General features: G+C 39.3%; 1 protein-coding gene across 8 annotated transcripts in view; it reads right to left on the bottom strand.

Moving 5' to 3' along the window:
- Positions 1-14,442, bottom strand: part of PNISR (PNN interacting serine and arginine rich protein) — a 29,177-nt gene extending 14,735 nt beyond the window's left edge. For 2 of the 8 annotated variants that reach the window (XR_011258804.1, XR_011258806.1), the window contains exons 1-3: positions 12,329-13,246; positions 3,267-3,347; positions 820-938 (exon numbers count right to left, since the gene is read on the bottom strand). Coding sequence is in view for 3 of the 8 variants with exons in the window: in XM_069599212.1 (XP_069455313.1) it covers positions 820-907 (88 nt within the window). In the remaining 5 variants the exon portion in view is untranslated. Of the gene's footprint in view, positions 1-819; positions 939-3,266; positions 3,348-12,328 lie in introns of all 8 variants that reach the window. The other 6 variants (XR_011258802.1, XM_069599214.1, XR_011258805.1 and 3 more) reach the window with 5 other exon arrangements.
- Positions 14,443-14,728: the final 286 nt, after the last annotated feature.

Below are 14,728 nucleotides of genomic sequence, written 5' to 3'. Positions count from 1 at the left end.
TAGCTAAGATTAAATAAATATATTCTCATACATTTTGACAAAGGTGCAGTTAAACTTGGTAATGTATATCTAAAACTTTAAATGTACAACTGTGATCTATCAAACCTATTTCTTAGCTTTTTTTCCTAAGAAAATAACTGGATAAGTAATAATGGTATGTATACAAAATTAGGGGGATGTCTTCAAAAAGTCAAGTCACAATCAATCATCTAAAAGTAGATTTATTACAGTACAGTCCTATAACAGAATGCTCTGTAGCTATTAAAAAAAAAAAGAAATAGGAAAGCATTAACTCAGTAAACACAGGGCAGTAGAAGAGGTCATACCAATTAAGCAAAATTGGCTATGAATTAACGACTGTTAGAACTCAGTAATAAATGGGGGATCCCTATACCCTTTTCTGCATCTATATAAGTTTGAGATACTTCATATTAAAGAGAGGTTTTAAAACTATATAGTATACCATCAGTTGATTATGATCTACATAGAATCTTAAGACTCAGAATTAACAGCAGAAATATGATTAACTTAAGCAACACATTTAAGAAAGACTTTCTTCAGAAAACAAGAACTAAATCAGTTTTAGAAATATGAAATCTATACAAAACTTTCTACCCTTTGAAAAAATATTCCAAAGGGAAATCCATTCCTTGATATGTATGCTAGGTAAGATGATTCAAGAGAAAAAATTAAAATCCAACCATAAAATGACCCAATAAACCAATTTCAATTCTACCTCCCTTAATCCTTGTGCCTATCTTCCACCCATTTCTATATAACTCCCTACTCTAGTCCCCAAAATTCAATTTGTTTCCTTACTTGGATCCTGCTGGTGCTGGAATGACTGCATCCATTGTTGTTGGTTCAAAGGCCACTGCTGCCAAGGTTGTCCTCCTTGATCCCACATCCTGACTTTTAAAATATATCTGTCTTTCTGTCTTCAAAAAATAGTTTAACAAAGAGAGAATGAGTGTTATTTAATGTTAAAAAAGCTCACACATCAGAAATTATTATATGATTTTACATTTATGTCATCAGAGCTCTAAAATTCTGCTCAAAAGGTTGCCAGAAGCAACTGGAATTTTTTGGTTGGCAAGCAAGAATAGAAAATTTCATGTTAATGCTGGTGTCAAGAGTTTGGAGGAAAGCATAGCTCTAATCCATTTAGCTCAAAGGGGGAAAAATCTAATTTTTCTAATTTTTTCTAATTCTAATTTAATTTAAAATCTCATATAAACCTGTGGAATGTAATTATTTTGAAGATTGTAAGAAAAAAAGGTTTATCTATTTAGCCTCCCATAATCCAAGACTTACTGAAGAGGGTTATCAAATAGTTCTAGTTAATGAAAGAAAACCATGAACGCAGAAGGTAGAATAGATTTAGAAAGCAGTCATACTGTCAAACCTAATAAAAACAGCTGATTCACACAGTCTTAGAAGAAAAGTTGATGGGAAATCAAAAATTCAATGAGACACAATATTATGTCCCCATAATTACTATTTTCACCAAAAATGTTTACCTGAATCCAACTGAGCGAAAGTGAAAGTCACTCAGTCGTGTCTGACTCTGTGACCCCATGGTCTATGCAGTCCATGGAATACTCCAGGCCAGAATACTGGAGTGTGTAGCCTTTCCCTTCTCCAGGGGATCTTTCCAACCCAGGAATCAAACCTAGGTCTCCCACATTGCAGGCGGATTCTTTACCAGATGAGCTACAAGGGAAGCCTAAAATATTGGAGTGGGTAGCCTTTCCCTTCTCCAGAGGATCTTCCCAGCCCTGGAATGTGGAAGACCTGGGTTTGATTCCTGGGTTGGGAAGATCCCCTGAAGAAGGCAAAGGCTACCCACTCCAATATTCTGGCCTAGAGATTCCATGGACTGTATAGTCCATGGGGTTGCAAAGAGTTGGACACGACTGAGCGACTTTCACTTTCCAGTGTGAAGGAATTACAAGGGGACAAGAGTATTGGCTAAACAGTATCAAAAGAAACAATCAGACAAATCTACAAGGTGAGACAGCCCACAAGACAAGGTTTTTTTTTTGCCACATCATGCAGCTTGTGGGATCTCAGTTCCCTGACCAGGGACTGAACCAATGAAACCTAGAATCCTAACCACTAGGTCACCTGGAACCCCCCAAGACCAGGTTTCTTAATATATAATTAAGATGGAAAAGTAGGGGGGAAAGACATATGTTAATAACTATTAAATCTAGGTGATGAGTATGGGGACAAAACTGTAAACTAGCTTGAAAACTTTCACAGTAAAAAGTTTTAAATGCCTACAAGTCATTTTTATACTTTTTCCAACTCAGATATACAACCCTGTTCAAGAATCAATGACACGCATAGTAGGCAGATGTTTCTTCATTTTTGTACCCCAGGCCTTAACATATAGCAGGCATTAAATAAATATTTATTAAATGCATCCTTTCAGACCCTTTCCTCTATTCTAAGAACAAAACTATTTCTTAGTATTGCACAATCACAAAAAGTATGACAGCCACATATTATGGAAGTAATAGCTGCTAAGTCACTTCAGTCGTGTCCAACTCTGTGTGACCCCATGGACTGCGGCAGCCCACCAGGCTCCACCATCCCTGGGATTCTCCAGGCAAGAACACCGGAGTGGGTGGCCATTTCCTTCTCCAATGCATGAAAGTGAAAAGTGAAAGTGAAGTTGCTCGGTCGTGTCCGACTCTTAGCGACCTCATGGACTGCAGCCTACCAGGCTCCTCTGTCCATGGGATTTTCCAGGCAAGAGTACTGGAGTGGGGTGCCATTGCCTTCTCCAACTTAAATACAACAATGGGCTATTACAATCCAGGCTTGTAGCATTTGCAACTATCTTTGCTGCATTCTCACAATGTTAAATACTTCTATCCGCAGCAGATCCTGACCTCTCAGTTGAACACTGTGAATTAGGGAAGATGCACTCCTTTGTTATACCTTATTTACTCATAAGTCAAGTGCACTTACTTGTCTTCTAATTGTATTATATGTTCTATTATAATGGTATTATTAGAATAAGGCAAAACAGGCACTAAATAGTACCACACTTAAGGCCAATAACTGGACTGGGTATCAATTCCAAGCTTCTTTTTCTGATCTTTTTTCCAATTTCCTCTTTTCCAACTATACCTTTAAAGTTCTTTAAAAGCTAATGACTCATTAGCACCCTTGAATACGTTAAATAACTTTAGCTAAAAGGAAACAAATAAGTAGAGGAACAGCCAGAAGAAACACCAACTGCTATTTTGACTAACCTCAGAGGTTCACCTTCTGTTCAAAATTTAGGATGATTCAGACCTACAGCTTGGAAGCATAGCAGCAAGATTACTTATGCCCTGGGGGAAAAAAAAAAAAAGTGAACGTTTGTACTTTAATAATAAAGAGCTATGAGAATTAATAAAAATAAATTCTAGAGATGCAACACAAAAGTGTGATCATCTCCAAATTAATCTGAAACTTTTTCTTCCATTAATTTTATAAGAAAATATTTACCATTGTAAATTTAAGGAAACCAGTACATCAAAAATGAGAAAGCAAAGCTTTTAAAACATTTTTCTTTCAAAAATTTCTTTTTTATTTACTTGAACAACTCACTAACAATATAAAACACGTCCAGCAATTTAGGAACTGTCATTCATTGTTGTTCAGTCACTAAGTCGTGTCTGACTCTTTTCCACCCCATGGGCTGCAGCAGACCAGGCTTCCCTGTCCTTCAAACTATTTTCCACACTTTGCTCAAACTCACATTCACCGAGTCAGTGATGCCATCCAATTATCTCATTCTCTGTCGCCCCCTTCTCCTCCTTGCCCTTAATCTTTCCCAGCATCAGAGTCTTTTCCAACCAGTCGGCTCTTTCCATCAGGTGGCCAAAGGATTGGAGCTTCAGCCTCAGTCCTTCCAATGACTATTCAGGGTTGATTTCCTTTAGGATTGACTGGTTTGATCTCCTTGCTGTCCAAGTTAAGAGTCTTCTTCAGCGCCACAACTTGAAAGCATCAATTCTTTGGCATTCAGCCTTCTTTATGGCCCAACTCTCACATCCATACATGACTACTTGGAAAAACCATAGCTTTGACTATATGGCCCTTTGTCTGCAAAGTGCTTTTTAACACACTGTCTAGGTTTGCCATAGCTTTCCTTCCAAGGAGCAAGCATCTTTCAATTGCTTGGCTACAGTCATTGTCTGCAGTGATTCTGGAGCCCAAGAAAACAAAATCTGTCACTGTTTCAAATTTTTTCCCATCTATTTTCCATGAAGTGATGGGACTGGAGGCCATGATCTTTGTTTTCTGAAGGTTGAGTTTTAAGCCAGCTTTTTCTCTCTCCTGTTTCACTTTCATCAAGAGGCTTTTTAGTTCCTCTTCACTTTCTGCCATAAGGGTGGTATCATCTGCGTATCTGAGGTTGTTGATATTTCTTCTGGCAATCCTGATTCCAGCTTGTGCTTCACCCAGCCCAGCATTCTGCATGATGCATTTTGTACGCAAGTTAAATAAGCAGGATGACTAGATACAGCCTTGATGTACTCCTTTCCCAATTTGGAATGAGTCTGTTGTTCCTTGTCCAGTTCTAACTGTTGCTTCTTGACCTGCATCCAGGTTTCTCAGGAGACAGGTCAGGTGGTCTGGTACTCCTATCTCTTGAAGAATTTTCCAGTTTGTTGTGATCCACACAGTCGAAGGCTTTAGAGTAGTCAATGAAGCAGAAGCAGATATTTTTCTGGAATTCTCTTGCTTTTTCTACAATCCAATGGATGTTGGCAATTTGATCTGTTTCCTCTGCCTTTTCTAAATCCAGCCTGTACATCTGGAAGTTCTGTTCACATATTGCTGAAGCCTAGCTTGAAGGATTACAAGCAGCACCTTGCTAGCATGTGAAATGAGTGCAACTGTGTGGCAGTTTGAACATTTTGGCATTGTCATTCTTTGGGATTGGAATGAAAGCTGCAACTGTCATATATGCCAAGAAAAAAAAGGAACATTTTAAAAGATCTCGTCTATCTGATATGAAATTAATGATACAAATAAGGTAATAAATTCAGTCTTCCATGGAATTCTAAGTTTAAAAATTACATCAGCAAGGTGAGAACAATTTGTCCTTCAAATAGTTTCATCTTCTTCCCATTATATTAATACCTTTTTAAAGCTGATAGACCTTCCAAAGGTACTGGACACCTTCTTGCTGTCCTAAAGCCTATGACCCTGCAGTCACTAAACAACAAATGAATAAATAAGCCTATAGGTTCTTCTTTCCCTCTGTTTACTTTTATTGTTTACCTTGTTAATGATAAGAAAATTGTTGACTTACATACATGAGAACCAAAAGGCTGGTGTTTAAGCACCGTTTGCTATGTTTTACAAAGCTCTAACAGCACATCAGAGTTAATGCATAGATTTTTCTGTGGTAGGTTGTAAACTCATACAATGCAGGGACTATAATAAGCTCTATATAGTGTCTGCTGGGGTTGCAAATAGATGTGCACATAATAAAATCACTGTAACATATCAGTGATGTATGTTGACAATCATCATTGCCAAGACACACATTTACTTTTCCGGAAACCACTCTAAAAACAGTTTCTTTTACTTACTCATGTTTAATGGTTGTCAAGACCAATTTTTTCAATTCCGCTTCTTAAGTTTTCTGATTATCACTTGTCACCTAGACTTCAGAACACAAGCTGATGATGCCTATCTATACCACTCACTAGCTATGTGAATATGGGGAAATTAACTATTCTCTAATCCTTGGTTTTCTCAACTCTAAAGTGGTAGACATAATAAATGTCTATCCCACAGGGTTATTATGAAGATTGAGTGGGAAATATATAAAAACTGGGCACAAAAAGCTTCAATAAGTAGCAGTTAATATCACCACCTAGACTTTCTCACAATGTTTTTGACAGCACTCAAGCTTACAACTGGGGACAGGGAGGGGTGATCAAGCCAACCCATTTCAACTCAATTCCATTTTCTTACCTTAAAGCAATCTAAGAGTTATCCAGATTTCATTTTATCTTTGGGGGAAAAAAAACCCACAAAACTTTTTGCTCCCATTTCTCACAATATCATAAGCTGAAGCTTTTATTAAAACAAAACAAAGCAAAATTTTTCAACTTTTTCTATATAGAGATTTTATGTGCATATTTTCAAAAGTGATTTGTATCACTTACACCATTTCTCTGTTTGTTAAAACCAACCATTTCTATTTTTACTATACTTTCCAAAGCTTTGTTCCCTCCAAAGTTTTTATAAAAGCTATTATTCAAATACAGTGTTTGATACACTTAGGCTGAGAAAAATATGGAAACATATTTCCATATGTGAAATTGTGACAAAAGCAGAATAAAAACAACTACTTCTGCTTCACTGACTACGCTAAAGCCTTTGATTGTATGGATCACAACAAACTGTGGAAAAATTCTTAAAGAGATGGGAATACCAGACTACCTTACCTGCCTCCTGAGAATTCTGTATGCAGGTCAAGAAACAACAGTTAGAATCAGACAAGGAACAACAGACTGGTTCCAAATTGGGAAAGGAGTATGTCAAGGCTGTATCTTGTCAGCCTGTTTATTTAACTTATGTGCAGAGTACATCATGCGAAATGCCAGGCTGGATGAAGCACAAGCTGGAATCAAAGTTGTGGGGAGAAATGTCAATAACCTCAGATATGTAGATGACACCACCCTATGGTAGAAAGTGAAGAGGAACTAAAAAGCCTCTTGATGAAAGCGAAATAGTAGAGAGAAAAAGCTGGCTTAAAACTCAACATTCAAAAAACAAAGATCATGGCCTCTGGTCCCATCACTTCATGGAAACCACATGGGGAGAAAATGGAAACAGTGACAGACTTTGTTTTCTTTTGTTCCAAAATCACTGGAGATGGTGACTGTAGCCATGAAACTGAAAGACACTTGTTCCCTAGAAGGAAAGCTATGACAAACCTAGACAGCATATTAAAAGCAGAGAGATTACTTTGCCAGCAAAGGTCTGTATAGCCAAAGCTATGGTTTTCTCAGTAGTCACGTATGGACGTTAAGAGTTGGACTATAACGAAAGCTGAGTGCTGAAGAATTGATGCTTCTGAACTGTGGTGTTGGGGAAGACTCTTGAGAGTCCCTTGGACTGCAAGGAGATCCAACCAGTCCATCCTAAAGGAAATCAATCCTGAATATTCATTGGAATGACTGATGCTGAAGCTCCAATACTTTGGCCACCTGATGCGACGAGCTGACTCATTAGAAAAGATCTTGATACTGGGAAAGACTGACGGCAGGAGAAGGGGATGACAGAAGATGAGATGGTTGGAAAGCATCACCAACTCAATGGACATGAGTTTGAGCAAGCTCCAGGAGATGGTGAAAGACAGGAAAGCCTAGCATGCTGCAGTCCATGGGGTCACAAAGAGTCGGACATGACTGAGTGACTGAACAATGACAACAATAAAATGCTTCAGTTAAACCTGCACTTGAGAAACTTTACTTGGCTACAGAAAATGAATGTTGAACAAGCATGTTGGCAGAACACCAAAGTTTCAGTCTTTTTGGAAGGCAAGTTAACAGTAGAGTATTTTATCACAATTTTAAATGCTCATCCCTCTGAGCCAGCAATCCCACTTCAGGGACTTAGAACCACGGATGAGCATACTCACCATCTAATTCAAAAACCTGTAGCATGTCTGTAACAGTGAACATCTGCTTTTAGTGACACTCAAAAGGCAATAGGTGAGTTAAGAGTGAACCATACAGTGAACTGCTATTTTTAGCCCTTAAAATGAATAAGGTAGATTTTTATATGCTGACGTATACTGATGTACAAATTGTATTATGAATTGTATACAGAAAAAAATTATGATGCAGGATCAATAATGATGCCACTCAAAGTTTTTTATTTTTTAAGAATGCAATTTAGTATAGAAAATTACTAAATTACCAAAAAGTTCTTGAAACTGGTAAGCTCTGGAGAGGGAAAACAGAGATCAGTTAATTTTAATTTTTTATTTTCTTTCTGTATTCTTTGAACTATTTAATTATGACAGTGCATTTTAAAAAACAAATCTACTAAAGATTTTTAAAGATACAAAGAACCAAGAAGCTGATCATCAAAATTTTTACGTGTTTTATCTTGACTCAAGAATATTGAGGGCATAGGAAATACAATTATTTTGAATTCTCCAAAGTGCTCTGCCCATATTTAGTGGTAAAATATTTTACTCACTGAAATTTATTATCAAGTAAATATATTAATATTCACTGATGAGGATGACATTCTAGTACTGCATCTCTGACTTTGTAACATCAAAAATCAATTTCAATCTATTCATTCTTTGCTTAGTTTTAAAGAACCATAAGCTCAATTTCTCAAATTTAGAGAAATGTGATCATTGATGAGCTGGGCTGCAAGACTTTCCCTTCACAGGATTAAATTAACTGCTATTTCCTTGGAAACAACTGGGATTTGGGAAGACCAGAAAGATCAACAACCATGGTTTACATCAGATCATGCACACTATTACAGCTACAAAAATCTAGTTTATAAATATGACCAGTGTTATGGATTGAATTGTGTTCTGCTAAAAGATATGTTACTCCTTGGAAGGAAAGTTATGACCAACCTAGATAGCATATTCAAAAGCAGAGACAGTACTTTGCCAACAAAGGTCCGTCTAGTCAAGGCTATGGTTTTTCCAGTGGTCATGTATGGATGTGAGAGTTGGACTAAAAGAAAGCTGAGTGCTGAAGAACTGATGCTTTAGAACTGTGGTGTTGGAGAAGACTCTTGAGAGTCCCTTGGACTGCAAGGAGATCCAACCAGTCAATCCTAAAGGAGAAGAGTCCTGGGTGTTCATTGGAAAGACTGATGCTGAAGCTGAAACTCCAATACTTTGGCCACCTCATGCAAAGAGTTGACTCATTGGAAAAGAGCATGATGCTGGGAGGGATTGGGGGCAGGAGGAAAAGGGGACGACAGAGGATGAGATGGCTGGATGGCATCACCGACTCGATGGACATGAGTTTGGGTAAACTCTGGGAGTTGGTGATGGACAGGGAGGCCTGGTGTGCTGCGATTCATGGGGTCACAAAGAATCGGACATGACTGAGTGACTGAACTGAACTGAGAATATATGTTGAAGTTCTACCCCGACATGGCCTTATTTGGAAATAGGGTCTTGGCAAATATATTAAAATGAGGTCATACTGGATTAAAGTGGGTCCTAAGCCAGTATGACTGGCATCTTAAGAAAAAGAGAGACAGACATTGGGAAAATGCCATGTGACCACAGCAGCAGAGACTGGAGTAAATTGTCTACAGCCCAGGAAAGCCAAAGACTGCTGGGAACCAACAGAAACTTCGAAGAGGCAAGAAAACACCCTCCCCTAGAGCAGAGAGAAAGAGAAGAAGGAAAAGGAGGAGAATGGTGGGGAGGACTCTCAAGCACACAATGCATGACCCTGTCAAAACCTTTAATTTCAGTCAAACACTTGTAGGCTGGAGAACTGTAAAAGAACAAATTTCTGTTGCTTTAAAGTCAGTCTGAGGCAATTTGGTACAGTATCTCTATGAAACTAATACAACCGGAAATGACCATAAATTATCATATTTATTTCTTAGATGACTCTATATTAGAACAATCATGCTATGAGGTTCTTAAAATTACTCATTTAAATGACAATCATTAATATATGCAAAAGTCATCTTATAGACTGTATGACAGATGAATGAGAATGAAAATGTAGTGTTTGTTTTAAAGCCCTTAATGCACCAACTGGAAAATCAAAGAAATATAGAAATATACCCATTCTTTGGTGCGTATAATGAAGTTTCTCACATCAAACACAAACCACAAAATGCAACAACCTTCTTACCCCTTGCCATTTCAGTCTTACACTCATGGTAACTGACCTCAAAGTCAAAAAGAATATATTTGGATCAAATCAGATTACTTAAAAATGGAACTAACAAAGTTAACCTTGTAATCATTTGAAATGTCGTAACTTTTTTTGCTACTTGGTGTGAAATGCATTTTAGTATATACTGAAATACGTCCATAGCTTACAACTCGAGAGGTAATCAAAAAATACTGGAGAACTGAATCCTTTGATTATAGACAACAAAAACAAGTGATATTTGAAAAATAAATCTGGAAGAAAAAAACTGTAGAAAAGCTAAAGGAAACAACCCCCAATAGCAACAAAAACACTTACCTTTGCTCTAATACCATTCTCCAAGTAATGAAAGTAATCAGGGATCGGTAAAGCAATAGCTGATTCTTAGAACTGGGGCAAGAAATATACAAAATGAGCCTGGAGCATCTTGCAGTGCCAGGAAGTAAGATGATGCTCAAAAAGGGGGATGGGGAACATGGGAGGATGTCAAATGTGCAGAGTAGACAACTCAAAGAGCTACCTGTGTCCAAAGGTGGAATAATTTGGGCAATAAAATAAAGTAGTACTGGATTACAACACAAATATGACATAAATATTTATGAATCCTGACATAAATAAGTGATTAAAATAAACTGGAGAGAAGAGACAAATCTTCTATGCAGAGGCATTCCAAATAACTTATGTAGATACTCCATCATAAAGGAGGAAGAACTTAACTCTCTACTCCTTAAGTATGGACTGTGCAAAGGGACTCCCAAAGAGTACAGTATGGAAAGGGGAAAGTGGACAGGGGAGAGTATACTCCTGAGCAATTTGACAAACACTACCTCAAGCAGGTGAGCAAGGTCAATATCAACATGGTAAGTCATGTTCATAGTATGTAGCCTAGATGCAACGTGATGAAAAGGGCACTGAACCTCTGTGATCTTCCTCCTCAAAAACCCTAATACCAATCTTATCATGAGAAAAACAACAAATTCCAATAGCAGGTCACCCTACAAAATATCTGGCCAGTACCCCCTAGAAATTGTCAAGATCACTGTGTTACTTTGCTAGGGCTGCCATAACAGAGTACCAAAGACTGGATAACTCAAACAACAGAAATTTATTTCCTCATTGTTCTGGAGGCTGCTAAGCGTTTCTCTTTTTTTTCCAAAAGAGTAGTACACAGAGGGAAGTTATTATTATAACATTACTGAAGTTTCATTATAACATGTAGGGCCCATGCTAATGACCTCATTTTACTTCTTTAAAGATCCTATCTCCAAATATAGTCATATTTTGAGGCACTGAAGTTAGGACATCACTGTATGAATTTTCAGCCTGTAAAAGCCATAGAAAACAAAGCAGGCCTAAAAAACTGTCACAACCAAAGAAGACTAAGGACATATAGCCATTACATTTATATGATATTCTAAATAGGATCTTGGGCTGGAAAAAGGATATTAGGTTTAAACTTAGGCAATGTGAATAAACTAGGGACTTTATGTAATAATGTACTAATATTGGTCCATTCAATATAACAAACGTACCATACTAAAGTTAATAGGAGAAACTGTGTATGCGGGGTGGGGGAGAGGAAGTAGTTTATACGGTAACTCTGTACCACCTGCTCAATTTTTCTGTAAATCAAAAACTGTTCTAAAAAAATTAAAGCCTATTAACAATACTTTTTTAAACAGTCTCAAGAACACCTTAAAATAACAGATTTACCTTACCTACAGCCCACATCACCTTACAAAACAGTTTTCGTTGCCTCTGCCTTGCTGCACTCCAACGAGAAACTCTAAGTTTATTTTGCTGTTCTATGAATTAACCACCAACAATCAGAATCTGTCGAGGACCCGAGAGGTTCAGACGACAATAGTATCCTCTACAGGATAATGAAACTGAAATGTCGGATGCTACCTTTCTTTCCCGAAGTTTAAGACAGTCTCTATGACTTTAAAAATACAAGGATAATACAAACTATAAGGAACCTAACTGTACTTAAAAGAACACAGTTGCCCTTGACTGCGCCTGCGTAGTCTCAGCTACGAGACACAGAAGGTCCAGGGCCGAGCCCCCGCCTCCTCTGCTCCCCTGCACCCCCTCCCCATAAGAGGGTTCCCACTGCGCACGCGCAGTGCTTAACGGCCGGTCAGGAGCCCAACAATCACTCCCTTCTCATCGGAGAAGGAACTCTCGTAGTTAGGAGAGCTCGTGAGCACTCTCTTTCAATAAGAACATTTCCTTTTCACCGGGAGCATCGCCGTGATTCATCAAGTCAGGCGGACGCCACCGCTTTAAGGGAGAAGAGGTTCCAGCGGTCGCCCCAAGCAGCGTACGCAGGCTACGTGTTTAAGTTATGCTACCTTCGCCACAGAAACCAAGAAAGCTGTAATGGCTTGGCAAGTCCCCGCGCCTAATCGTTCAGCACCACTTACCCACTCTGTTTCCGGAACACCGCTGTCGCCACCGTTCCTGTAATACCTCTCCAACCCTTTCGATGCTTCTACTTCTCCACGAACAAGACAAGATGGCGCCCGATTAGTCTCACCCGGAAGTGAATAATAATAACATCCGTTAGTCACCTGAAGCCATACTGTCCCCTATCCAGGTCTTTGAGCACATGACTGTACCCGGTTAACATGTTGAGACGCCATTTTTGTTATGGGCAAACCCACCTCGACTTTGTAAAGAACACAATGCAAATATCTGGACGTTCTTGTACTTTACCGTTTAAAGTATCCAGCGCCATGCCTGACCCATTTTTATCTTCACAGTGAACAGAAAGCCAAGACTTTAAGTATTCTGTACAGAGCGCGCTCAAAATTTTTACTTTAGCAGCGCGATCCTATTTCAAGGGGATGTGTGTTGGATTCCATAAAGGTTGAGTTCGCGGCACTACTTTTCAGACTACGGAGGGGCCCCAGGGTCAAACGAACCAACTGGCGGGTTGCTCGGTGCACCCTGAGCCGTAAGTCAGGGCCACGAGGGTCGGCCCGAACTTCCACAATACTCCAAGCTTGGGTCTCACCGAGCGCCTCCAAGGGCTCCGCCTCCAGGGAGAGACCGGACGTTGGTGAAATGACTGGTCTGGATGGAGAGATAGCGGAGACCTTAGCTGACCCCCCCCCAGCGGGGGGGTCTTTGCTAACCTCGAAAATATCGCGCCCCCTTCCGGGGGACACTTGCTAAGCTCTTCCTCACTCGGCTAGTCCCGATGTTTCGTTCCTTCCCCACGACCTTTAGGGAAAAGAGGCAGCGAAGTCCAGTTTCCGTCCCGCTGCTCCTTTATTCGGAGAAGGCAATGACACCCCACTCCAGTACTCTTGCCTGGAAAATCCCATGGCTCCGTCCATGGGGTCGCTAGGAGTCGGACACGACTGAGCGACTTCACTTTCACTTTTCACTTTCATGCAGTGGAGAAGGAAATGGCAACCCACTCTAGTGTTCTTGCCTGGAGAATCCCAGGAACGGGGGAGCCTGGTGGGTTGCCGTCTCTGGGGTCGCACAGAGTCGGACACGACTGAAGCGACTTAGCAGCAGCTCCTTTATTTCAACCACAAGATGGCCTCCCGAAAGGACTTATGCAATGCGATTCTTCAAATGGAATACTTTGATTCCATGATGTTTTTAACAGGAATTATGTTCAGGTATCAAAAGTATCCATTTCTAGACTAGGAACTACAAAGAAAACAAAAATGTTCTGAAGATAAAATACAGTATTTCTCAACTAAATGTTAGAAAGTGTCTTTCTAGAGAGTAACATTAAACTTTTGCATGACTGAACAGAGTGCACCAAGTATCTAAATTGTTTCACTGGGAATTGTGCAAAAGAAATAGCAACTAACAGTAAAATAAAATGTTAAAAACACACCTAGAAGGATAAAAAAAATGATAAAGATCACATGCGTTTGCATGAAATTCAGCCTTCTTGTGAAAATACTTGACATCCAGATGTTCCTGAATCAGTATTAGAACAAAGTCCTCAATAAGTAAAGATCTGCTTGGTCCTCAAATCAAAACCACCCACAAAATACAACTTCATCCTGGGAGAAACATTCACTAAGTACACCTACCAACACCATCAAGTGAGTACATAATATTACTGGAGGCAAAAGGAAAATTTGGTTCCTTTGATCCTTGCCCTAATTTCACACACACAAAAAGACTACACAACAGTCTAGTGTGATTTTTATGTTGTTTTGGTTGTTTCCTGTGGGATCTTAGTTCCCTCACCAGGGCTTGAACTCCAGCCCTGGGCCAGGAAAGCACAGAATCCTAATCACTGGACTGCCCTGAAGCTTCCCTGGTGTGATTTTTTTTTTTTTTTAAGAGAATTTTTTAAAGTACTTCATATTTTATTTTAAAAAATACTATTTTTGGCTGTGCTGGGCCCTCCTTGTGGTGAACAGCTTGTCATTGCAGTGGCTTCTCTTCTTGAGAGGAGCACAGGCGTTAGGTGCATGGGCTTCAGAAGTTGCCACACTGAAGGTTCACTAATTGCAGTGCACAGACTTTGTTGTTCCACAGGCATGTGGAATCTTCTTGGACCAAGGATCCAACCCATGTCCCCTGTGTTGGCAGGGGAATTCTTATCCACTGTACCACAGGGGAGGTCCCCTTAGTGTGATTTTTTAAACCACTTTCTGAAATAAAAACTAGAAGCACATTTACCACATATTATCAGTGGTTGTCTGATTTTGCTGTCTGATCATTTTCCAAGTGTTTTGCCTAGGCCCTGATTTTCAAGTTTATTTCTCTGAGAAACTTTCTAATCAGAGAAACATCCCATCTTCCATGTGAAACCTGATTGCCCTAGAGAAACTTTAAGTGCCTAC

This window comes from Ovis canadensis, chromosome 8 (genome assembly GCF_042477335.2).
Source record: "Ovis canadensis isolate MfBH-ARS-UI-01 breed Bighorn chromosome 8, ARS-UI_OviCan_v2, whole genome shotgun sequence".
NCBI classification, from domain to species: Eukaryota; Metazoa; Chordata; class Mammalia; order Artiodactyla; family Bovidae; genus Ovis; species Ovis canadensis.
Note: the sequence above shows the minus strand (reverse complement) of the source record. Positions and strands in the feature narration are given on the sequence as shown.